The sequence below is a fragment of the Ambystoma mexicanum genome, chromosome 5p, assembly GCF_040938575.1.
Source record: "Ambystoma mexicanum isolate Mex_15411 chromosome 5p, UKY_AmexF1_1, whole genome shotgun sequence".
NCBI classification, from domain to species: domain Eukaryota; kingdom Metazoa; phylum Chordata; class Amphibia; order Caudata; family Ambystomatidae; genus Ambystoma; species Ambystoma mexicanum.
This window is the reverse complement of record NC_090930.1, coordinates 280,705,285-280,732,184: the sequence shown is the minus strand read 5'-3', so window position 1 is coordinate 280,732,184 and position 26,900 is coordinate 280,705,285. Positions and strand designations below refer to the sequence as shown.

Genomic DNA, 26,900 nt, shown 5'->3' with positions numbered 1-26,900 from the left:
CCCTCACCGAGCCAGAGAACCTTCACCTCAGACAGTACCTGGACCAATACCTAGCTAACGGGTTTATCCGTCCTTCAAAATCTCCAGCTTCATCGGCTTTGTTCTTCATTCCGAAAAAGGAAGGAGACCTTAGGACTTGCATAGATTACCGTGCCCTGAATCAGATCACTGTTAAAAATAGATACCCGTTACCTTTGATCCCTGAACTCCTGGACCAAGTCAAAGATGCATGTATATACACAAAGCTGGATCTCAGAGGAGCCTACCACTTGGTACGGATCAAAGAGGGCGATGAATGGAAAACGGCCTTCCGCACCAAGTACGGGCTATTCGAATATCAAGTGATGCCCTTTGGACTGTGTAATGCTCCTGCTGCTTTCCAATATTTTATGAACGATGTCCTTAGAGAGCTCATTGACGTGTGTGTAGTTGTCTACATTGACGACATCCTCGTATATTCATCATCTGAAGAAGAACATCAGAGACACGTTAAAAAGGTTCTCGAGAGATTGCGTCAACATAGTCTTTTTGCTAAGCTTGAGAAATGCGTTTTCAACGCAACGGAAGTCGAGTTCCTGGGCTTCATATTGTCACCTAACGGAGTCCATATGGATTCAAAGAAAGTTGATGCAATTATCAAGTGGCCATCACCAACCTCTGTAAAAGGAGTTCAAAGCATGTTAGGATTCGCTAACTTTTACCGCAGATTCATTCCTGAATTTTCCCGGATAGTCCAGCCCATCACCGCTCTGTTGAAAAAGAACAAACGTTTTGAGTGGTCTTCTGAAGCGGAACAAGCTTTTCAAGACTTAAAAGCTAAATTCATTTCTGCACCTGTTTTAAAACATCCTCGCCCAGAACTTCCTTACATCATGGAAACGGATGCTTCTAGTCTTGCTATGGGGGCAGTGTTATCACAAAGAGATTCGGTCACAAACCAACTACATCCGGTTGCCTTTTGGTCCCGCAAGTTTTCGCCTCCTGAGATCAACTATTCAATTACAGACAAGGAACTTTTGGCCATCAGATCGGCCTTTAAAGCCTGGTGGCATTATCTTCTTGGAGCCAGACACACAGTCACCGTAATGACCGACCACCGCAATTTACAATATCTAAAGACAGCCAAAGCTCAGTCTTCAGACAGCTTCGCTGGGCTCTGTTCCTAGCAGAATTTGACTTTATAATTACTTATCGACCAGGTAGTAAGAACGGAAAAGCGGATGCCCTCTCCCGGATGGGAGTAGATGAACATTTGATCAATCCAGATCCAATACCCCTAATCCCAGAACAAAGATTTTGGGTTTGGTCAGCACTCAATCTTTTGAAGACATCAAGACCACGGTGAAATCGCTCCTAACTCCGACCGATTTGCAGGACTGGCAATTAAAGGGAAAAGAATTCTCAGTAGATCAAGACCTACCATATTTCCGAGGACGATTGCACTTGCCCTGTGAGAAACTACAAAAACAAGTAATCTCCGGTTATCATGATTCTCTAATGAAGGGGCACCCTGGCATTACCAAAACCATGGAAAAGATTAAAAGACATTTCTGGTGGCCGTCGTGGAAAAGGGATATTAGAGACTTTGTAATCTCCTGCGGTGTGTGTGCCCAGAATAAAAGTCAAAAGCAAAAACCAGCCGGCCTATTACAGCCACTTGACATTCCTCCCTGTCCATGGCATACCCTGTCCATGGATTTTATCACTGACTTACCTCCATGCTTGGGATATACTACCATCTTAGTAGTCGTGGATCTATTCTCGAAAATGGCTCACTTCATACCCTTGAAGGGTCTGCCTTCAGCCTCAATATTGGCCCGGGAATTCTTGGCAAACATCGTTCGCTTACACGGTTTTCCTTCGGTTTTAGTCTCCGATAGGGGAAGTCAATTCATCTCCCACTTCTGGCGCAGTTGCTGTCGTCTAGCCCAAGTTGATGTAAGACTTTCGACCAGTCACCATCCCCAAACTGACGGACAAACCGAAAGGACAAACCAGACATTAGAACAATATCTACGCTGCATGCTCCAACAAACAGAAAAACCCTGGAAGGACATTCTTTGGATCGCTGAATACGCTTACAACAATTAGACTCATTCTGGAACCGGGAAGACTCCTTTTTTCCTATTATATGGACACCATCCTAGAACCTCCAACCTGGATCCTCCCCAAGAAATTGAAGCACCTGCTGTGCATCACTTGCATTCGGAGATCACCTGTGCCTTTAAGGAAGCCACTGCCCATCTGCAAAGAGCTAAAGCTCAATTAAAAAAGGCAGCCGATCGGCACCGTAAAGAGGCCCCTCACTACGCTGTAGGAGATCAAGTCTGGTTATCCACTAAGCACCTGCCTTTAAAAGGACCCCGCACTTTCATCCCGAGATACCTTGGGCCCTACCTCATATCTGCCATAATTAATCCGGTGGCTGCCAAATTGGAATTACCTACGCATATGAAAATACATCCAGTATTCCATGTCTCCTTATTAAAACCAGTACAACCAGAAACCCGATTGACTAAACTCCCAGAACCCGTTTTGGTAGACGGAGAACTCGAATTCGAAGTGAAGAACATCCTAGACTCCAAAATTTCCAGGTCTAAATTATACTATCTGGTTGATTGGAAAGGATATGGTCCCCAGGAAAGGTCTTGGGAACCCTCAGAACATGTCCACGCACCTCGTCTGGTCAAGAGATTCCATCTGAATCACCCCGACAAGCCAAAGCCCCCGGGAAAGACACACTTAGGAGGGGCCTTGAGGGGGGATACTGTCATGATCACTGCTTCCAAGGAGTCAGGACCAGCCCAACGTCCTTGGAAGCAGGCCCCTAACCCTGATCCTAGGCACCAGCCGGTCCCCACAGGGACCTTTTGGACCTTGTCCTGGCGCCGGTGGCACCAGGCTCATCAGAAGCATCGGTCCCGGCACTGGAAGCGCCGGGCTCATCATTGGTGTGAAGGTGCTTGGGTGGACTTACCTGTGGCAGACCATGCTGCTTACTTACCAGACTCTTAGAAGTCCTCGGTGAACTGGGACTACTTTCTTACCTGGGTGGGGCAGCTCCACTCCCTGGATACAGCACTGGAACTCTTCTGGAAGCAGGAACTCTTTTCTTACCTAGGCGGGGCCGTGGAAGGAGATGCCTCATCACTCCTAGGCTATTTAAACCACACCCGATTGATGAAATGTGCTTCGCGTTATTCTGAATCTGCAGCAGAACGCTCACCGAGTCTGTTCCAGCCTTTCTTCTTTGGATCCTGAACGTGCAAGAATTATACTTACCATTCCTGTACCCGATCAACATCAGCACCTGCAAAAGACCAGAAACAACAGGTTAGCAGAACGAACTTTAACACGCAGTGTTTACTTACCTGATCCATCGGCAGCGGCCGTGTCTCACGCTGCACCTTCGCCTGCAAAGATAAACAGCATTATCATACTTACTGGCACGCTGTACATTCCGGCTTCTTCACGCTGCATCTTCACCTGCAAAGATAAACAGCATTATCATACTTACTGGCACGCTGTGCATTCCGGCTTCTTCACGCTGCATCTTCACCTGCAAAGATAAACAGCATTATTCTACTTACCGGTACGCTGTGCATTCCGGATTCTTCACGCTGCATCTTCATAGACCACAGCAGTGTTACACTTACCCGCACGCGGCGAATTCCGGATTTCTTCATTCTGCATCGTCGCCTGCAAAGACAAAGAAAGAGACAGTAAGAGCGCTTGCCATACTTACGCAATTCCAGGCGCTTCACCGCCACGCATAAAAAGACTATAAAGAGTAAAGGTGTCCAGAAACTTACCGGTCGTGCAGACAACGACGGGACCCATCCTCTGAAGTCAAGAGGCCAACGTTTCACCAGTGAAGGAACTGGCAACGTCACCCTGCACTAGACGCAGATGGAGAGCCCAGCATTCACCTATCTAAGGTGAGCAAGTTGACCTGGGAGGGGGGCTCAACAGTCAGGCTGAGAGGAGAGAGATAGGGACATTCACAACCCAGACCTTTAACCCCCATATTATTTCACCTGCAGAAACCTCACCCTTCGAGTCCGACACACAGTGCGGAGAGGTTCGACCCCAGAAGCCAACCGAATCCTGCACATCATGTTTCGTGTTACAGACACCTTCCTGCCAAGACCCGCGCCTCCGTGGGAATCAGGTGAGCGTTACAAATGAGCAGCAATCCCCTTGGGGTGATACTTTGTTTAATTAGCCCCAAGACTTTTCAATTCATTAATTTGATTGTTGTATTGACCCAACTGCACTGTGGAAATAAAGACTGTAATCCAAACTTTCAGAATCCAGTCATGAATTGTGCACCACCTAGCCTTTGTGATTCTGCATATATAATTACCTAAGGATGCCTGTGCATTGTGAATGGTCATTCAAAATCAGACTCATCACCTCCCGTTCTAAAATTATCCAATAGCTAAAAGCAAGACAGCCTTAGGACGCCAGTGGAGTGACAGATGTCACAGACAGTTTATCTGTTACGCTCACCTGGACCCCACAGGGGTGTCGATCGGACCCGGACAGCTGCGGTCTCCGTCAACGTGATGCGTAGTGCAGAGATGACTGTCTGGACTGGCCCGCCTAGTCTTGTCTGCTGGACCCGAAGAAGTATTTTCCTGCAAGTGGAGACAGGGATTAGCCACCTGTGGGTTTTAGTGATGGCCTCCCAACTGTTCTCGGTCTCCCCCACTAATCACCTCCGATATCCCCTTAGTAACCTCACCTTATGTTTGTAAAAGATGAGCTCTCCATCCTGCATGTCTTGCAGGGGCGCGTAGATACCAGTTACTTCACTGGTTTGAAGGCGTTGGGAGAGTTCCGGTAAGCATTGACTCTGAAGTCCCAGGCGGGATTGGTAAGTATCAAGTTCAAAGAGTTCAATGTGCCCGATGTTCACTCTTGTCCCCTTCCTTCCTTAAGTTGCAACTGAGTTCGTGAGAAGAAGGTCTTGTAGCTGCTGCTGTCGTTCAAGTAAGAGTCTGTGTTACCCAACGCTGTCCGGTAACCATTGCATGCGTTAACGTGTTGTTTTTCTCCCTCTTTACAGATGCGGCATATGAAGATATGGAGAATAATACCGCCGGTGGTAAATCAGGTAAGTCTATGGTGGTAAGAGGTATTTGTTGATTCCCTTGGCTCACCTTGTTAGTCTTGTGCCCCTAGGTGCCGGAGTACGGCGAAGAAATGATGGAGACAGTGCCGGATCGAAAGATGCTGTGAGAACTGGTGAGTATGGCGCCGTGCTGGAGCTGGCGAAGCGACGCGTGCAGGACTGATGTACTTTCCAGGTCGGGAGATCAAATGGATCCGGAATCAGGTGAGGAATTTCAAATAAGTACGTTTTCTAACCTTGTCCTTTTCTTCCTCTTTATTCTAGGAGCTCCGGATTCGAGGCGGGCGTGGCAGAAGACTGGATGCTGGCTGCAGGCATGCGGGCGTGGCAGAAGACTGGATGCTGGCTGCAGGCACGCGGGCGTGGCAGAAGACTGGATGCTGGCTGCAGGCACAGTGGGAGTCACGCTGCTGGATGCAGAATAACACGAAGCATGTGCTGCTGTTCGGGCGTGGTTTAATTAGCCTCCAAAGTAGTCCCAGGAAAGAAGTTCCCCAGGACCACACCCGAGTAAAAAATAGTCCCTGTAGTAAAATAGTCCCATCCAGACCTCACGTTGGTTTGGATTTATTTGCAGCATGGTCTGCATGAGGTAAGTAATGTCTATGAGCCTGGCGCCTATGGGGCCAGGACTGATTTTTATTATGAGCCTGGTGCCTACGGCGCCAGGACTGAACCCAGACGGCCCCTAGCTATGGCTGCTGGGGTTTTTGTAAATGTCTGGATGCCTGCTCCCGGGGCTGATGGGCTTGATCCGGATGCCCGGGGGTAGGCATCATGACATTATCCTCACATTCACACCTTTAGACTGTTCCATTGAGTACATGAGGTTTCTAACTGCACATATTTTCATGCTATGGTGAGTGTTGTGTAAAAGAAATAAACACCAAGCACTATGTGCTTTATGTACTTAATGATACAAGCATGCACAACCCTTTTTACGACAAACATATTTATCAAACACAAATATCTGTAGTTATTCTTATGTTCTCAAAATGTTCTTTGATTTCATGCAAAGCAGCCAGGAACCCTCAATGGATCTATTGTCCCCTTCTACATTCTCAACGGGGTATTTTGAAAGAGTTTACTATGAGCGTACCAGACTGTCCACCTTGAAATTATAACCTTTTATCAGAAGATCATTTCTATGGTATTTCTACATTTTGGTAATCTACTCTGCTCAGTAATGTTCTTATTTTGAATACACTATATGCTGGAAGTGATCGTTAAAAGCAAAATATCTTTGTGACATTTTAAAAAGAGCCACTTTGAAATGTTAAGAGCTTAATTTGTAAACAAAAACGCAGCACCTTCCCCCAGTTGTGTGTGCTTTTCTGTGGAGGCACTGCTATCAGCAAAGGCTGAGCCGGTTCTAGGAAACGCACACCTGGCAATGTGACTCCTGCCTGCAGAGAAAGAGAACAAAACATGGGGACATTGTGAAACGTATGGTAATTGCTTACAGGACCACCAATGCGAACACTTACGTGTTGCAGGTCCCCTGCATGCAATTTTAAACACTCCCAAAGTGGGGTATAAATGTAAAGAGTAGATGAAGGCGAAATCGCCTTTACTTTTCACTTTTGATTTCTGATTTGGGAGAAATAAAACTCGGCCTGCAAATTAGACTTTTCAGGCAGAGTTTTATTATGATTCCAAAGCCAACTGCCTGCTCATTAGCAGGTTCTAACGAGAGGCACATTCCATTGGAATCCATTTGTTTCACGCCTGCATGAAAATCCCCCTTGGCAGTAGTCAAATGTGTGGGTCACTTTGTCATTGGTGCCCAGGACAGTTTTATTTTCCAGTGCCACCATGGCAGAAAGGGAGAGGTGTTGGGGGTAGGGAGGCGTTGATGGCATGCAGTGAGCGTCTTCAGAACCTACTTTTTCCTACAGATAATCCCCCCTCCCCGAATACCTCGGGACAGTACAAGTTATGCAATTTTGTACAGAGAACTGGAACTGGGGTGCCATTCAAGCATACAACGCAAATGTACTTTCCATTAAGAAGTGGTGTCCTCATCTCTTGTGGGAAATTGACACAACATTGGGCGACTCATCTAAGTGCCGTTTCATGTGTTGTCTGCTTCCACTGTTGTATGATGTTTTTGTCATGTCATTGGTTCATAAGGGGAGAAGGTTGGGTGAGTGAAAGCCTGAGAGTGATTGACCCGAAACATGTTACACTTTTTTTTATTGGTTAAAATTCAATTCAACCTTTAACAACAACGTAACAAAGCTACTATACAGAAAGACATAAAGAAATACAAGTAGAAAAAAGAAAAGAGCAATGTTAAAAATATGTTAGAACAACTCGTACAATGAATTCATCTTTATATTTACATAATGAATACAAAAAAAAAACACCTAAAATGAAGCTACGTTTACACTCAAGTCAACACAAGACATAAACTGCTTCAAACAATTCAGGTTTGCATTATACAAATAGACTACCACCTTTCCCTTTAAGATTAGTCAAAAAAGGATGAGACAGCGATGACAGTTGATGTGGGTGAACCTGCCAACCAATAATTCAACATACATTCTGGTGACACTGCGTACTGGTTTTGCCACTTGTCAAATGCTCACAACCTAATGCATTTTAATGCATCACATACAAGCAATAGACGCCTAGCTGTCTCTAACTTTGATTCATCCTTGCAGAATCTACAGAAGGCTACGTCCATTGTTGTCAGTCCGTATTTGAACGGGACTTTCTTTGTCCGAACCAAATTCAACCGGAATCAAAGAAAAGTAGATTGTACCCATTTACTGGCATAAATTGATAATTATGGGGCTAATGTTCCCTGTTTTTTATGATCGTATTTGAGATGGCTTAGGGATGGGTATGCATAAAATTCTGCAATAGTGTTAGTCCAATCTGCTGTAAATAGTGCCTTCTTTACTTGATCTGGGTTACCAGTAAGATCTGACACGGAGCATCCCGACTCAGTCAGAAGGAGTTGTGCCAGCATCTTTAACTCAGACAAAGGAAGGAGTTCCCCACAATCACATGCCTGTTTAAGATCCCCCATCAATGAATTATCTGATGCAGTTGACAGTTTCCCGTAAAAGGATAAATAGCGCCAAAATGCTCTTGCCTTCAACGGGATGATCCCCAATTTGTAGCAGATGATTGCGAGCAGTTTGAGGATGGAAGATTCAAGACCCTTTTTCCATATTGAGGCTTCCAAGTACGGTAAATAGTCAATCCGTATTATTACATATACTTCTACCCTGTAAAGTAATTTCGGACGATCTTACCCTCTTCGAAGCACCTACAGGGCAATAAAGAGAACTTACTGAATTTGGAGTCCACCCTCTGTAACTGGTAGGTCAATTTAGTGGCCTTAGATAGAAGCTATGTTCGAATGGACGTGTGCGAGGGTTTGGATTTGATCTTGAAGCCTAAATATTGGAAAGGCTCTATCCTCTCCACCACCTCAGACTGTAACCTCCACTTTAATGTGACCCGTTTCCGGGTATTAGAGAGTTGCATCACCTTGGTCTTTACTGGATTCAATGTTAAGGAATTAGCCCTTGCAAAGGCGGCAAACCCATTCAGGGTCGCTGAAGGCCAATAGGTGTATTATCAAAGACCACATAGTCATCTGCTTATCCCGTCCATAATGGTTTTAAGATGGATATTTTGGCAGTTGCAAGAGCCATTGGCTGTAAATGCTGGTCTAAATCTGCCACATACAAATTATATAGGCAGGGGGCTAGAACGCAACCCTGCCTTACGCCTCTGTATGTTTTAATTGGGAGAGACAGTAGACACTGTTGATTCAGGCTTACTTGTACAGTCGATTGACTGTGGAGCGCGACTATTAATCTGAATACGCCTGGTGGAATACCGCATTTCTGAAGTTTAAGCCACAGCAGTGATCTGTCAACTGCATCGAAAGCTGCAGCAAGGTCGATGGTGGCCAGATAATTCGGGTTACTCCCCTTTGAACAAACTTTACTCTGTATGCATTTGAGTAGCATACGGTTCATGTTACATTTCATCTTCTAATGTTTATATTGTGCATTAAGTGGCATATGATGAGAGAACCGTGGTATTTTATAGGCTTACCTCTTTTGATTCTTTTTAATATGGTCTGTCTGCCCTTTTTGTCCACCTTATTTGTGTTCTGCATTTGATTGTTTTATTGAGGGATTGCATGTATTGTGTAATCTGTTTTATTACTTTTTGTATATCATTTAAAGTATATTGTTTTATCCCATCTGAGAGCACATTAGTGGTGTGTGGAGTTTAACAGTGTTTTTGATTGATTGGTGATGCGAGTACCTGCGCATTCCATGGGAGTAGCTGGCCTATGGCATGTACCCATGCATTCAATCGAAGTACATGGGCATTTCATGTCGATACTGGGAGTATAGAGGGTTTTCCAATTGGATTCAACAAAACAGAGCAAAACCTCCCTTGGATCCAAATTGCATTGGCACATTCAAAACTTGAAATGGGGAAAAATACATTGGTGTCAGAGGGAAAGGTTGGGTGCTGGGTATAGGAGGGTGTATCCTGGGAGGGCATGGAAATAAGGGGTGGGGAGCAAAATGCAGAATCCAGGGAGATGGCGCCATAATTCGAACAATAAACATAGATCCTCTATTCCTTTCATGTGATCCGAGTACCTGGGCATATGATACCAGGTAAGACAAAAAATAATCATACTATACAAATGCCCAATGTATTGGCTTTGCCTATTTTTGTTAGTTTTGGCTATACGATAGTGCTTTGGCACCTCCTATCAATTGAAACTAATGCATTTGAGTACAGCTATGGACATATGAGGGGGGATAAAATGCGTGTAGGTGTTCTTTGACTATTTACCCACCCATTGACTGCCCATGGCCATGCTAATACCTATGGCCACTCCCACCCACGTCTTGCCCATTCCCGCCCAAAACACACCCTCCTGGGATCTCTTTGAGCTAACTTTATCAAGACTTACAATCAAACTTTGTACTGAAAGTGCCCGCCAGGTTTTTTCAAAGCAGTGTTCTGAGAGCTAATGAATATATGGGTGCTATAAACCACTACTGGTGTAATACAAATGTCTTAACTAGGTATGCCTTTAGCCCCTTGATTTATAAGCAATATGTCTGTCCTTCACAAGTCTTTTTTTAAAAACAAAGCCAACAGTTTTGGCTTGTGGTTAGGTATTAGGCATTTCTGAGGACTGCTATCATATGCCCAGGTGTTGCACCATTCTGAAACTGCTACTAGTAATTGCCAGTTAGTACTATTATGGAACTGCCTGTAAAATGAAGCAGCATGGGATAGAGGCGGCTTCTGGCACCTGATCATCACATAATCTATTTCATTTGATATTTGACGCAGGTAACGTTGGATACAACCAATCATTTTAGTGAAAGCGCTATTAGCCAAAGACGCCTGGAAAGACTTCAGCTACTGGAGCAAGAAAGAACGAGAAAGAACGAGGAGGAGGCTGAAAGGTGAGTCTGGGGTCCATTAACAAAGATGGTGCATGTGCCTTTTTCACCATAGCAAATATGGTTGACTGTCCCTCCTCCATAGAGCAGCTACTATCTCTCCACAGCTCCATCAGGCCATATTGAATGAACAAACCAATAAATGCCTTGGCACTTTTTAGGCCTATATCCAGTCGGACCTCTTATCAGAAATATTCATAAAATTCTATCTTCAATCAGCAACACGCCTTTGTTGAGACTAACCATGAATTCACTTCAAACACCCCACACAATCTTCCCGGCTGACACATGCAACACACTGATCATCTAGACCTGTCCAGAGCATTTCAATTATGGACCTTTCTGCAAAACTGATCCTACGGTAAAGTTGAATGGAAGTTACATGCATCTCGGGGAAAAGGGGTGATTTCCTGGATACTGGCTATATCCTGGAAAGATTAACTGGATGCCATACCCACATCCCATGCGTGTTCCTCCATACAGCCTCAATCCCCCCAGTCTTCCTATATAGTATATGTTGCATTTGGTTACTATGTATGCAGGGCCGTCTCAAGATCTTTTGGGGCCCTGTGCACAGACATCTTTGGGGACCCCCTCCACCGAACCAAAGGAATGAAGTGTTCAAGAATATCTGGTCGCACGCCCACCCCCTCGTCGCGATCACAACATACAGGTTGATATGCTTCCTCGCATCATTCAAAATAAGCATTGGTACTCCCTTTGAGTCCCCTTACCCTCTCATTCTTTCTCTAATCAGAATGTAAAAACAGGTAGCATTTGAAGGCCAATATTATCAGTCTACGAAGAGGTTACTTCTGTTCTAGCATAGATACAGGAGACTTTTTATCAACAGCATCCAGGAAGGTATGCAGCCTGTAGTATTAATGCAGGACTGTGTGTAAAAGTTACATGTAACCCAGAATAGACAGAACACTCACATTAGCTGCCTCACAGAATGTAAAAGTGCTCAAGCCTGGATAGAGGAGACCAATTGCAAGGAAAGAGAAAGCTACAGATACCTTAGTATGGATAGTGGATGCAGATTAGAAGATACCAGGAAGGTGTCTGTATCCAGACAGACTGAGATTAGAAGTGGGACATGGTTTTCAATTAGTGTTGCCATTAGAGATCAAAGGAACAAGTGCCTGTGGTGTGCAATATATCAATGCTCACTATTATAGTGGAAGTAAGATTATAGTCAGTGAAACCATGATTGAGGTTGTTTGGAAGACCCTACCCTGAGAAGGAAATCACTCTGGAGGGCTGACAATTTTGAAAGGTTTAGAAATGGATGGGCAATTTTCAGAGGTTACAAAATACAAGATTAAATGAGTCGCCCAGGATCACACTTTGGTTAAGGGGTGAAGTTGGGATTTGTGACAACTTTGCAATTTCTGCATTTGAACACTTTCTTTTCCAGTTCTTACCATGAACTAAAATAATCTGAGTTTATAAAACTGACTTGGAAAGTAGATAAATCACATTACCAAACATGACAATTTTTTAAAACAAAATATTCTAGAAGGATGATACGCAAAATGGGAATGATTCTAGCTTCATTCTATCCATCACCAAGTGTAGTGTATAAGTATCAACATACCGATCGATGTGATTTAACAGAGTTAATCTGGGTTTGTTTTTTTTATTTTAAAGCCTTAAATACTTCAAAAACACTGGCTTGTGAAAATATCATTTATAAACATGCAGAAAAACCTTTGACACTTACAAAAAGCAAACCGTTTTTTGTGTTGAATGAGCAGACCTTAAAATATACTTGCCCAAGGTCTACAACATCTAGTCTGCTCTCTTCTGTCTACCACCCCTTCCACTCAAATAGCCTGTATAAGTATCAACATACCGATCGATGTGATTTAACAGAGTTAATCTGGGTTTGTTTTTTTTATTTTAAAGCCTTAAATACTTCAAAAACACTGGCTTGTGAAAATATCATTTATAAACATGCAGAAAAGCCTTTGACACTTACAAAAAGCAAACCGTTTTTTGTGTTGAATGAGCAGACCTTAAAATATACTTGCCCAAGGTCTACAACATCTAGTCTGCTCTCTTCTGTCTACCACCCCTTCCACTCAAATAGCCTAAATAAGAAAAAAGATGAAGTAATGGGCTAAACAATGCCACCAGCATGTGAGAAGACAAACCTCACAGAAGACAGCACAGTAATGTTAGCGATATTAGAGGATTTACTAGGATCACTGTATCGTCTGTGGCAAAGCCAGGATACAAGCATGAACGCTTTGCTTCCAAAGTCTTGAATTTGGAGGGCCTCCTCACGAGCTGGGCTGTATTCCCAACTATAATACCGCTTACTGTAATGGCCCTAGCACTGACCGGTCCAGTGGTATTACCACCAGATCACAGATTGGGCCTTAACGTTAAAACCCCATTCCTGATTGGGTCAATTGGATCCAATGGGGAATTTTCGGTGCTAATGCTGCAGGCTAATACAGCCGGCTGTAATACTGTCGAAAACAGGGATTTTCACCTCCAGAAAAAAGCTGGATTAAAACAGCCGATTTAGTGCCCAACTCGTGATAGGGCCAGCCCTTAAATGTGGCAGTAATACCGTTACCACTGCATTTAAGGGCTACAGCCCAACTCGTGATGAGGCCCTTATTCACCTCTTGGACTAACAGTTTATGCTCATTGTTGGAGGTGATTGCCAGGGGGTTACAACACCCCATCTAAACAAGCCAATTTCTAGACCTTCACCATACGGATGACATCTTAGTTTTTATAGCAACACATATCTCTGCAATGAGTGCAATTATCAATATGCATTTCAGCTTTGCCTGTCGCACATGATCAACATAATTCCCACATATCCCTGCACACCACCTTGCCTCACCTCCTACCTGACCACTTCAGAGTTGAGGGGAGGTGTGGACTGGCCTAGAGGGAACTCTGGAGATTTCCCGGTAGGCCCCTACATCCTGGCCATCTTTTGTGTGGTATTTGCAAATGTTCCCATGGGAAAAGATTCGGTTTTACTGAAAATGTATAATATGGGGCCACTTTGAAAGTTATTTCCAGGGCCTCGCTTGGTTCCCAGTCCACCCCTGGTTGAGGGGCTGCGGTTTGCAGCATAGTACCTTTAACATCTATTGGGTCTGGAAACCGATGCTCCCTTTGAAGCTGGCCACCGCCATCACCTGTAATTTGCACTTCCCTGTGTGCCTTGGAGGAGTGCCTCCGACCATCATTCCTGATTGGATGGGCCAGAGCCCATTTCTGGGTCTCCCCACAGCTTGCAGGCAACCCACTTACTGTGCTATGTGCGCATCATCACCTTTTATTATGCCGCTGACCCGCCTCGACCTAAGTCTTCTTATCTACCCCACAAAACCTTTGCAGGTTTAGTAATGGCCTCAGAAATTACATATTTCTTGTAATCCAGCAACGTTCTGCAATGGCAGACCTGACAACAGCCTTCAGCTCTGAAACACTTTATCTTACTGACATTAACAACCATTGCCTGCACTGCCGTTGGAGCCCCCTGTCATTAGGGTGACCAGATGTCCCAGTTTTCCCGGGACAGTCCCGGGAAATTGCCCTCCATCCCGGGGTCGCAGGAGATTTTTCATTAAATTAACCCCATCCCGGGTTTTGCCGGAACCAATTTAAAAAATCCCAAAATCTGGGGCCTGGCACAACTCTAATTTTGCGTGGAGGTTTTTCATGAGCCAATTTCCTCCCTCTTCCCCTCCATGGTCGCTTTCCTCCAATGAGAGGAGTGACCCTGGAACATACCCCTCACAACAGGCCGGCGGCATAGAAATAGGACTACAGTTTTATCTGAGTCCTGTTTGTGTTTATTGTAGTCCTACTTTTATGTCTTGGGCTTGTCCTGTTTTAAAAAGAAATCTGGTCACCCTATCTTTCATACAGGGTGAGGCTTATCCAGCAGGCCCTTGGCAAACTACTGTATCATTGCTCCTAATACTCATCTAATGTTCCCAACTTCCCGCACTCCCATCGTGCAGCCTCTAATCGTAGTAAGTCAAGTGCAGTAATATATTAATGCAGGCGAAGATGCTGGAGTCCGACCGGATTTCATGTACTTCTTGCACCTGCCAAAACAAGACAGAACCGGGTAAATGCCGCTTGCCATGCATGTACATGGCGCGCGGCATTAATGATTGTTTGTGAAAAGCGGCGTAAAGAGCTATGGAAACCTGTCTCTGCCCTGATAGTTGTACCTTAAGCTGTCCGTGGTCATCTCTATACAAGTGTCAGCAGTCTCCTCAATGCAATTACTATTTTCATTTTAATTACACTCTTTGTCTAATGGCTCAGATAAATAAGTAGTCTTCTGTATTTGCCACAATGTCCCAAAATGTCTTTTTGCCTTGCTCCAGTACTGAGATGTGGCTCAGACTAAACAGTTTGAAGACCGATATTATGGCAGTCGGAGGCAGAGATACCTGCAACTTTCCATTTGAGTGGCCAGCACTACAGATAAGACTCCTTAAAGACAGGTAAAAAGACACAACAAACAAATAGGGAGTATAAATATTCCCAGTAAAAAAATAGGAAATTATGGCACATAGGAGCCTGTCTATTTGCTTCCACGAATCTGCCTACCAACAGAGCTTCGCTTGCGCAATCTGAATGACACAAGGCCTAGTAAGACCGTTATTTTGTCCTGCCTTGTTTCCCCCACATTGTCTTGTCGCGCCTAGAAACACTTGTGTACAGGCGCGTTATCAATGCCACATCATATCATATAATAAGGGGCGGTAATATCATTGCCTGATCTGAAGAGGAACTTTATGGTAAAGATGCAGATGGTAATTTGCATGAATTGGTGTGAAGACAAATGGGATATAAAACATATTTGTTTACAGGTTCAAAAAAATGGAACTCGCCTGAAAATGTCGGCCATTGGAAATGGATGTGAAAATGACACTTTAAAAATAATTTTACCCCCAACTTAAAAAAAATGGGCAGTAAAACAGTGTCACTCCAAAAATCCCAGCAGGATCCTTGTGAGTGTTGACCACACTGGGTAAACTCTTCATTTAATAGAGTTAAGAAGAGAAGAGAAGTAACATTGTTTGCATCAGCATTTCTTTTATCCCACAGTTTACTCAGGTAATAGGCACTTCCCATATTGTCCCCACTGTGAGGGCATTTCACCATTCCCATAAGAAGATACTAATTCATTCATTAATCATCTACAGGGTTGACTCTGGAAACGCCTATACACCATCCTCAAATCTAGCCACCAACTTTATTTACTACTTGATTTAGGGAGGTCATGTATATCCTAGTATGAGGTCTCGTCAAAGGGGAACCCTGTCAGACAAAAGCTTGAATGTAAGGCCCCCATACCTGATGCATGCAAGCCTGTGGCCTTAAATCCCCGTGCTTGGGATTTGTGGGATTCACCCGGGACTATCAGAATACTCTCCTTCAAGACTTTCTTTATGGAGTCAAGATGATTCTCCCAAACTTTGCAAACATACAATCCGTTAGCTCAGACCAATTCTTAAATGGTTGGCACACTTGTTGTGTTATAGCATCCTAGTATAGCATCCAGCCTAACCCTCCCTGTCAAGTGTCTTTCCTAATAACAAGCGATCTGTAGCTGCCTTGGTGGTAGTCAATGCCACTGAAAGACGTGTGCATACATTTTAATTGGTACGGGATTGTTGATGACTCATGTCTTGAGTGTAAACCTATGGATACAGGAGTCTGAATGGGTCTTAAAACAACACAATTATCATTTCAGCATGAGGAGATGTTTAAGTGAGCATTGGAATCAATCTTATAAATGACAGACTAAATATGAGACTAAGGTGCAGCTGCAATAGGCTGAGCACTAATTGTCCTTGTTTGAAACATATGGAAGAATGCAGGCCCCCCAAATACCAGGCAGCTCCCTCCACCAGAGTAAAACCATTGACTACCCAGACCTTTCCCTTTCCTGGGATGTTGAAGCCTGGAGCTTTCCAAGGCCCTTTCCAGGAAAATGCTCTGGGATGGCGCAGCCCAGATCTTTCCTGGTTAATTTCCGCAAAATAGAGATGATAGTTCACCATCTGAAGCAGATATATAAACAAAAAATACGCAAATCAAATAAACTACTTATGGGAGCGGTTGCAAAATATCAGGGAATTGACTTTGATCCTTTGACTGCAATACTAAATTCATTTTGTTAGGTTATACTGTTTTTTTTGTAAAGAGTTTAGTTACAAATCATTCAGGTGCTGTGGAACCGCGCGGCACAATATATGGTTGAACAGATTCTAGATTCCAGGAGAGAATGTAAGGGTGGAGGAACTTTGAGGAAGTAGAAGGAGTTCGGCGGTTGGAGCAGGAAGGAGAAGAAGAGGGTACAGGACGCAACTGAAGTTTGGGGCTTGTATGCCTACGAATCTGTTGAGTGCATGCTGAATAATGATTACCTGGATATCTAGTGTCGAGCCTGTGCTCCACTTTTTATAAGTTCTCTATGTAATCCTGGCCTTTCATGCACAGTTAGATCCAAGAGAGAAGAGACAACAACAGTAAACATCCAATCACAGGAATGCAACCGGCACATTTTTAATACATCTTCACTAGCGATTCTACCAAATTCTACACATTGTTTCTATTTTAAAATTTCTTTTGTTCATATAAGGTTAATAATATGTCATTAAACAGTTGGCCGATGCAGGTGTGATACTTGTTTTCACCTCAAGCTTTTTATGTGTTACATTTCTTGTGTGTGGCTTATCACAGTGTTTCGCCAGCATATTATAATGTGTCCCATTTGCAGGTCAGGTTGGATTTTTGGTGGCTTGATTCTGGAAGATCTACACTGTCGTCAAAAGAAATGGTGTTCCATTACCTTTTTATATATACGTATTATGTGGTGGCCGATGGTGTTGAATGCAGACAAGAGGTCCAGTGGGACGAGGAGGCACGAGTCGCGCATATCCATTATTTCGAGGGCATCATCCACCATGTGGATGGTAGCTGTTTCGATTGTACACATAGGGCGGAACTCTTAATGGGCAAGTAGCTGGCCAGGTCGCCTAGGTCAGGGGTTGTTCTTTTCATAAGTGGTCATATGAGACCAGTGTTGAAGGTTACTGGGTATTACTCCGCTGTAAGGGATGCCTTTATGATGCTAAGAAGTGTGTTTAAACGCTGGGTCCATCCATTATTTAATGATGGAGGCCTGGATGAAATTGTCAGAGAAGGCAATAGTTTAAATGGAGGTTATTATTTTTAGGAGGTCTATGGGATAAAGTGGACAGAATTCGGTCCAGACGGGCAGTGAGTGCTGAGGTGCAGAGGGGCTAATGATGTGGGAGGTTGCTTCAATGAACTGTAGGATTAGTCCGTTTTTTTTCAATACAAAAGTGAATTCCATTACATTTCTCCTGAGTGTGATACTCGATTTGGGGTTGAAGATGCTGGTGGCTCGAGGTGCTTGGTACAGACCCAGTGGTTGGAAGTCTTTTACACCTGCTAGTTTCTGGTTGAGTCGGGACAATGGCGTTCTCTGCTGGTGGCAAACTAGTCCAGAGAGCAGCAACAGTGGTTCAGAGATTGAGTGAGTGAGGCAGGTCCTGATGGTTCGAATGGGGAAAATACATCTTGAATGTGGTCCAATGGTTTGAGGTGATGAAAAACAGGGATACTGGCTATCAGGATGCTCCAAGTCCCAATTCAGGGCTCTAGGGACAAGATGAGTCCTTGTTCTCCTTCTCACAACTGGGAGCAGCCTGGCTACACCTGCAGGGGTCCATTACCTCCATTGTGGTGCAGGGTACCAGCTTAACTAGCAGAGAAGCAGGTCTTGCTCCATCAGCAGTTCACCTTCAAAGTGTTGTGGGATTGGGTAGGTAGCACAGCTTGCCCTGCCTTTGATCACTCCTTCATTTCAGTGGCAAAGGGCTTTGGAAAGGCCAACCTTACCAAAGGATGTCCTGCAGTCCAAGAAATAATCAGAGAAGGTGTAGACAACTGAGGCCAGGCATGGGCAAGCTGTGTATATTTTCCCTAGACTGGTTGTCTTTTCTACAATCAGCAGGACAGTAGCCCGTGAGAGCTGCCTCTCGTGGATCTTTTGTGAGGACAGGAAACACATCTCTTCAGTCCTGGAAGCTTTTAGCAGGAGAATCCTGGGAAGCAGGCTTCAGAGGGCATGGGTTAAGTTTAAATTAAGGTACGCTTGTGCATTTTATATTGATTGCTGCTGCTTTATTATGTTTTGTTGATTCATTCATATTTATTTGTGTGATTTTAGCAGTAGAAAGATATTTATTTTAATTTTGATGGTTTATATAACTGGTTGTATAATGTATATTGTGACTTTAATACCATTTTTGCAGAAAAAAGTAGATTAAAAAAACAAGCCTTCTCCTACTGAGCATTGAGAATATGAGAACACATTTTGTCTGACATCATTCTATCCAAACCTCTTTTGCAATTCATAAAATGGCTGAAGATCTCTCTCTTCAAACAGATCTTCAGCCATCCAGCCATTGAGCCAAAATCTCATAGGCCAACTCCCGGAGTTGGCGACGAGTTGCAGTCTGGGCAGGCAACTCTGCGTGTGGACATTTGCAGTCTTTCTACTACCCTAATCATTGTGGGATGTCTGATTCATTTGAATAGGAAGGTTTTTAGTTGCTTTCGGAATCTAAGGAGGTTGGATTCCACTCTCAAGTTCAATGGCAGTTTATTCCATTGCTGAGCTGACCGGTTGGGGGAGGCTTTGCCTAACCCATTTGTTTTCCTATGAAGATTTGTTGTAATAAGCCCTTGCGTCTCAGATCTAAGTGTGCTGGTTGGGGTGTAGCCCACGATCTTAGACTTCAGGTACGCCAGAGCTTTACCATATAGGCACTTTTGTGTAAGTGTCATACATTTAAAAATTACCAGGGTAGTTCCTTTCGTGCTTCACTGATATGGTCATTTTTTGCTTTCCGCTTGTTTACTGCACAGGGCTTACTAATGACGGCAGTATGTTAGCTCCCTTGGCATTAGACCTATTAAAAATGTCAGCAGCAGCTGTCCCCATCTTCTTAGGGATGGGCCCTCATGTGGTGCTCAAGGACGCCACAATCGGTAATGATGGAGACAAGACAAATGTGAGACCTGACAGTAAAAAAGAAGACACATCCACTGACGTTGCTCTAAAACAAGGAAACGTCACAGCAGACCGGTTTGTGATACCAAGCCCCCTGAAAGAGCATAATGTGTCCATCGAGAGATTCAACCTCTGTGTAATTGTTGAAATCCACACACCTATAAACACGTACAAGGAAATCACGACTCTAAGTGAGACCAGTGCGATCAGTATAAATAGTATAGATGAGTCGTGAGAAATTGAAAATAACGTACGTTGTGAGGAAGAGACTGAAAATGAGAACGAGCAAGAAAATGAAAAAACTTTACTCACTCCCCTTTCACAGACACATATTTTTAGGGGCAAGGAAAAGGTCCTTGTCAAGGGCTCATCAGTGGATAAAGTAAAAACTGTTTCGGCACTGGCATCAACTAAAACGACTCAGTACCTGCCGACAATCCGCTTCAAAATCAAAAAGCAACTGCAAGGGAAATACAGGAGAAAAGTGACCAAGTCAAAAAATGGGGGTGAAAAAGCCCCTTAAAGGGATCCCAACGTCTTAAGTAGACCAACGCAAAATACAGTGCAACAACAAGTAAGAAAGCCAGTAGAAACACAATGGACCTACAGGAAAATAATAACAAAAGGATCCCTCTTCTCAGCGAACCTTGCAAATTTATCCTGAAACAAGGACACCTACCATCAATAAAGCAAGCTAGCATCCCAGCAGCTGAACTATCGGACGCGTAACTTCTAGATGGAGCGACAGACCCCATGGCTGAGTCCCTGATAGGAATGAGCGCTGCCGATACAAATAAATCTAAAGATCATACAACACCCAAAGCAAACAAGTACCATTTGCCGGCACTAGAGAAAAAGTAAAATCCAGCACAAAGGAAGGAAACCCAACCCCCAGTGGGGGAAAATTTGAAGAACGTAGTGAATGAGCAACAGCATGAAGATGGTACTGGACCTGAAAATCACAGAGAACTGAGAGGAATTTGCCCTCGGACCAAGAGCAACATTGACCCGCATATACTTCTGGAGACAGGGGGACAAGAAAATCCATTAAACCAGTTAACGGAGGCCATAGGGGGAACCCAACCATATCATATGATAAGGCATTTATAATGCGCCTATACACAAATGTTTCAAGGCGCGACAAACAAACTTAGTAATCTCCGACAGGAGTTTCAAGAGGAATGGGACACCGGGATGTGTCCGAAGGACGATTGCAACAGAGGCAAATCAAGTGTTTATGTTGCACCCACAGAGAACCAAGTTATCCGTGAATCATATCCCCAACAAATACAAGGGTAAATATTAGACCCCAGTGCTCTGTTGGACCATCCAGTTCAAATGTCAACTTCAAAACTGTCAGATGAGTCGAAACAGGCTTAGATGAATAAAGTGCAAGAAAACTCTGCGATGATGAGTAAACTTAAGCAAAAGAATGTAAGAGCACTTACACAGTCACCTCTAAGCGAAGCAAGCCCAGTGAAATCCCGAACAGGCCTAAACGCCACCCCAGAGATAGGAAGGAGAATGTTAGAATTGGCAGACCTAAAAAATAACAATTCAACAAGAAAATCAGACCTCCTATCTATCATGTTGACGGTCACAATAGCATTGGCTCATTTTTCAAAATTATATGAATCGATCAAAGAAACATTGAAAGATCAAACCACCATGATCACCATGATGCACACAAAACTGGTCTTCCTGGAAGGTTACATCACTGCATTAGAAAAAAAAAACATCTTGCTAAGACCCACTGAAATTGTGTGGAAAAGTCCAGCCAGACGACTCCACTGGAAACTCAAACAGGAGAGGCATCACAAGAGGATTTAACTGAGGAATCAACTGACAGAATTGACTTAATCATGGACCCCATGAGACAGGCTTACCAAAGAGACGTATATACTAATATCGGTGTATCCCAACCTGAAACAAAATGAAACTGATTGTAAGACTATCCCACTTTTCTTTGCGGTTTTCTGATTTAATATTCTATTGTCCAGACTCCTTATTTGTACCCGTCTATGGACAATCTAAGCTGACAGAGGAAAATATACTATAGAACTCACTCAACTATTGTATGTCTAAACATAGAAAATATAAATGAAAAATATCCAATGGGAAATCGTGTAATGTTTAATTAACATATGCTTTAAATAGTGAGTATTTTTTGACAGAATAAACAATACAGAGTTACAATGTTACATCTGAGTGAAATCTCGAAAGTAACTGAAGCAAAACAAATCTTGATAAATCAAATGCAATAACAAAAACCGTGGAGCATAAAAAAATAAATAACACACATACATACCTAATTGTTCACATTGGTCAAAATACCTTTCAGTGTACCAAGTGTCCTCAAGCATTCGTTTCCTGCTAAGTGAATAACATAGAGTCCTAAAATTACAACAGTAAATAGGACTGTTCCAATGTATGAAATGTTCACTATTAGTTCGGGGATTTTCAAAGTTGTCCACTTTTGTCCTGAGGCTATGTTAGGCCTATGTCTGGGTCTTTTGGTAAAAGATATCTTTGCCTACGTGGTGTTGGATGGCAAACTAAACTCTTCACGTTTCGGCCGTCACTAAACTCGATGGGGCCTGCCTTCATCGGGGCGTCAATCTTTGAGACCCTGCCAGGACTTTGATCCCATACGTGGTGTTGAATGGCAAACCAAACTCTTCACCTTTCGGCCGTCACTAATCTCGATGGGGCCGCCTTCATCAGGGTGTCAATTTGGAGACCCTGTGTGAGGATATATAAATGACAATAAGAGAGGATCCTCTCAATCAGTGCCTGTAGTTACTAAGCAATGACAAAATGAATTAAAACTCTAAGTGACCGGCCACTATTTTACCTGCCGGGACTTGGATCCCAAGTGTCAGGTCGCGTCTGGAGTGGAGAACAAAGCAATCCTTGAAGCTAGTCACTGTGGGGTTGCTGTACCTTACAGACTTGTGTACTTGCCAGACATCTGATGTACTCATGTATTGGCACCCTTTGGTAATTCCTGTAAATTCTAAATTGTATATGACCTGTTAGAGGGAGGGTTGAATGCCTCAAAGTATTTTGCAAGCCCTATTATGTTATTGAAGTGTTACCTGTTAATGTGGAGGCCCGCGGCTGGTTGTAGTCGGGTCAATCGGGGTTGGGTTGACGTGATGTGGTGTCACCTCTTTGTAGTGTATGAAGTAGATAGACCGCTCAACCACATCTGCAGGAAATATTCAAATACATATCTGTGTGAATATATAGTAATATAGTAATGTGGAGGGACTGGCCTACTGGTTACGGTTGTATTAGCAATGCCTGATAAAATGACTAACATTTGTAATTACCTGTAGGTCAAAGTTCCAAGATTTATACTGGACTGTTTTGACTCAGAGTCGCGTAGAATCTCGCAGTCTCTCCTATGAGAATGAACAGAGATATTGTAGTGTATCAGATAGTCCACGAAGGGGAACAGCATTAGATTACACTACAGCTGAAATATGGCTATTTAATCAAAGGTATTGGCTTAAACGCTGAAGAATGTTAAAAAATATGACTAGGGTCGGTGTCTTCCTGATGGCATTCACGTTATCTTTAACTGTGCACGGCGACATTCAGCTCTCATGTTGAACCCTGGGGACACTTGCTCTCCGTGGCTCTACATGGTCATAGCATGGTTCCATATTTATTCTGAGAACATTTCTGTTTGCGACTAGGTATGATTCAAAAGGAATCCTGCATCTTATCTGTCAGTAGCAGATGTAGGAGCTGCCAAGTCGCGGCTCTCTCGTTCTCCACGTGTAGCACAGGAAAAATGAGTTAGTGCACGGCAGGATACCTAATACTTCTGCGGTCCTCATGGAAATGGCACTCCGGGCGCCGCTCCCTATTGATGCACATGATGCGGAACTGGAGTACTGGGATAGGATGTGCCTCTGCTTCTGTTGTCACAGCAACAGTCTGTGAACAAGATGCCGTGGCATCCCAAGTCGCCGCGGCTTGCCACGTGTACACTGTAAGTCCCTGATTAGCCGTGCATCCCATAGTCCACTTGCATTCGTCTGAGACCTGCGTGCAAAGGGCGCATAAATCGGACCAGCTGTCAGAGTGTCTGTGCAGCTCGTGAGGTACTTGCATCACCCTCAGACACACAGGGTACAGCAATAGAACACAGGTTGCCAGCAAGGCAATTTATAAGTGCTGCTGTCAGCAAAATTAGTGATGTTGTTAGATCTGATGGAGGTAGCTTGAGATGCCGTGATCTGCATAGCTCATGAGACAAGTCCTGGTGTAGTGACCAGGTGCGTGCCCTCTGTATGCATATTAATGTAAGTTCCTGTTTTTGGAATAAGGCTTACAGTTGAACTGGACCTTAATGTGTAGGGGGCATCTCTTCGTTGTTGAGCTGGACCAATGAATATGTTTGTGAAGACTGTAGTAGTGGTGGTGAACTAAGTATCAATGTATTGTTGGTTGAAAAATGTCATTCAGACCATGGTGGTACGTGTCCAGGAGATGAATCCATCTGGATTCCTTGTGGAGTAGACTATGTTGGAGGTCTGCTCCACCTTTTACTCTTTCCAATACCCACCAGGTGAAGTCATTTGGAAAATGTCTGGCTTCTAGGAAAAGTGGTACCAATGGTGCTGTCAGAGTCTTGCATCGGATCTTCAACCGATGTTCAGATATTCTTAGATGGATGGCCGTGTTGTCGCTCCTACATATCTTAGACCACAGGGGCACTGGATGCAGTAAATTACATTCACGCTTTTACAATTTGTGAAGTCTTTGAGAATCCATTCCCGTTGTCCAATTGGGAAGGTTTTAATCTTTTTGGTGAATTGACAAGCCACACAGTTCCCACATGGTGATGCCCTTGTATCAGGCGTAGTGTTCTTTGCCCCATGTCAGATTGAAAGAGAGAATGAACCAAATATTCTTTAATGTTCTTCGCTCTTTTGTATGGGTGGGGAGCCTTCTGGTAAATTAAGTATGGCTATGTGCCAGTATTTGTTAATGATCTTCTTAATCTGTGATGTGTGGAAACCATGAGTGACAACACAGGTTAAACTGTCTTCACTATTAGTTATTGTTGTGTTGGGCGGTTGCAGGAGCACTTCTCTATTGGTGTTAAGTGCTCTTTTTGCTGCCTGGTCTAGTAGTTTTTTGGGATAACCCCTGGTCTGTAATCTGCTGGAGAGAGATGTCGAGTGTCTTTTGAAATCTTCAATTGAAGTACAATTCCTACGAATATGTAGGAATTACCCATAGGGCAAATTCTCCTTCGTGTGGATGGGGTGGTTCCTAGTGTGGTGTAGTAACGTGTTTCTATCTGTCGGCTTTCGGTGAAGGTCATATTCAAGTCTGCCGCCTGTGTGGCGAATGAGCAGATCTAAGAAGGAGACTCGTGTCGTGCTGCGTTCTGTGGTGAACTGGATACCATGGTTGCATGTGTTTAACCATTCCCAGAATTGCAATAATTGGTTCAAGTGGCCAGTCCAAATAAAGATCACATCATCAATGTATCTGTGCCACTGCCCCACCTGGTCTCGCCAGTTGTTGAGTGGGGAAAACACATAGTCCTCCTCATATTTTGCCATACATAGGATAGCTAGGCTGGGGGCAAATGCTGCCCCCATTGCTGTCCCTTTTGTCTGTAAATACTTTTGTCTGTCAAATGTGAAAAAGTTTTTACACAGAGCTATCGACATTAGTTCCAAAATTAAGTTATTGGGCACCCAATGTTGCCACAGATCCCTGGTTAGCCACTCACGCACGCATTCGATTGCCGCCTCCTGTGAGATATTCGAATAGAGAGACTTAATATTCATAGTGACTAAAATCTGGGTGGAGGGGTCAAATGGCATATCCTCAAATATGGTGATTGTGTGTGTCGTATCCCTCAGGTACGTACTGGTTTTCATTTGAGTGGTTGTAGAAAAGTATCTACAAATTTAACTACAAATTTACATAAGGGTTCCAGGATTGACCCGCATCCCAATACTATTGGTCTGCCTGGTGGATTGCGTGGGTCCTTATGGATCTTCGGCAGAGCATAGAAGCAGGGAGTTCTGCCTCCAGGTTTTGTGAGGAATTCTGCTTCTTTTAGAGCTATCCAATCCCGCTCCAGTGCATAACCTACCACTTCTGTGATTTCCTGTCCCAAATCTTTCGTAAGGTCTTTGCACAGGATGGAGTAGCATTCTCTGTCACTAAGTAATGCCAGTACCATATCTTTGTATTGGGTAATAGTCATAAGGACTATCCCTCCTCCCTTATCCGCCGGTTTAATCACAATGCCCTTGTTATTTTGAAGTGATGTCAGGGCTTGGTTCTCTTTCAGGGTTAGGTTGTTATGAACACCCATTTTCTTCTTTGTATTTTTAAGTTTAGCTGGATCTTACAAAAATACATTTTTCAAATGTTAAAAGTTTTGAACTTGATTATCTGAGGGAGTAAAAGTAGAAGGTTTCTGTTAACCCGTATCTATTTCCTGGTCCTCAGAATTTAAGGGATGTTCTTTGAAGAAGGTCTGAAGTCTCACTTTTCTAAGGAAAGTACGGACTTCCATTTCTGAGTTGTACCAGTCCGTGTGCGTGGTTGGTATGAAAGATAATCCCTTCATCAATACTGACGATTGTGTCTCTGTAAGGTCAATGCCAGCTAAATTGAATATAGGTGCAGGTTGATTATCAGCGTTAGGACCTAATACCTCTGCCTGCGTTGTCTGGGTCGGAAACCTGGTCTTCCTCCTCTTTGAAATGTTCTTAATTTGGAAAAATACATTGGAGAATTTACAACTGTTTCTACAATATCTCAATACAATAGATACGAGACTTCAATTTACATCAGAAATTGGAAACCCTGGTTTGCACTTCTTAGACGTACAGATTACACCATTGGTACCTAATTTTGAGACAAATATTTTCCATAAATCAACAGACAGAAATAACCTTCTTCACAGGTTGAGCTTTCACCCTCCGACAACCATCAAAAGTTTACCATACAGACAACTACTCAGGGTTAAAAGAATTGTCAATACTGACACAAACTGGGAACGCGAATCTACCAAAATGCTTGACAAATTTAGATAAAGAGGCTACAATGAACCAGAATTACAAGAAGCTAAGCGAAAAGTAGATCAAAAGGAATGACCACAGTTTCTAACACCGAAAATTAATGATAGCAAAACTGACCCGCAATT

The 26,900-nt window shown here is 43.6% G+C and overlaps 1 protein-coding gene across 1 annotated transcript in view; it reads left to right on the top strand.

The window, feature by feature from the left end:
- Nucleotides 1-26,900, top strand: part of LOC138480522 (A-kinase anchor protein 17B-like) — a 382,257-nt gene that overhangs the window by 116,517 nt on the left and 238,840 nt on the right. Inside the window, exon 2 of the mRNA XM_069612280.1 lies at nucleotides 10,490-10,605. Coding sequence (XP_069468381.1) covers nucleotides 10,490-10,605 — 116 coding nt within the window. The remainder of the gene's footprint in view (nucleotides 1-10,489; nucleotides 10,606-26,900) is intronic.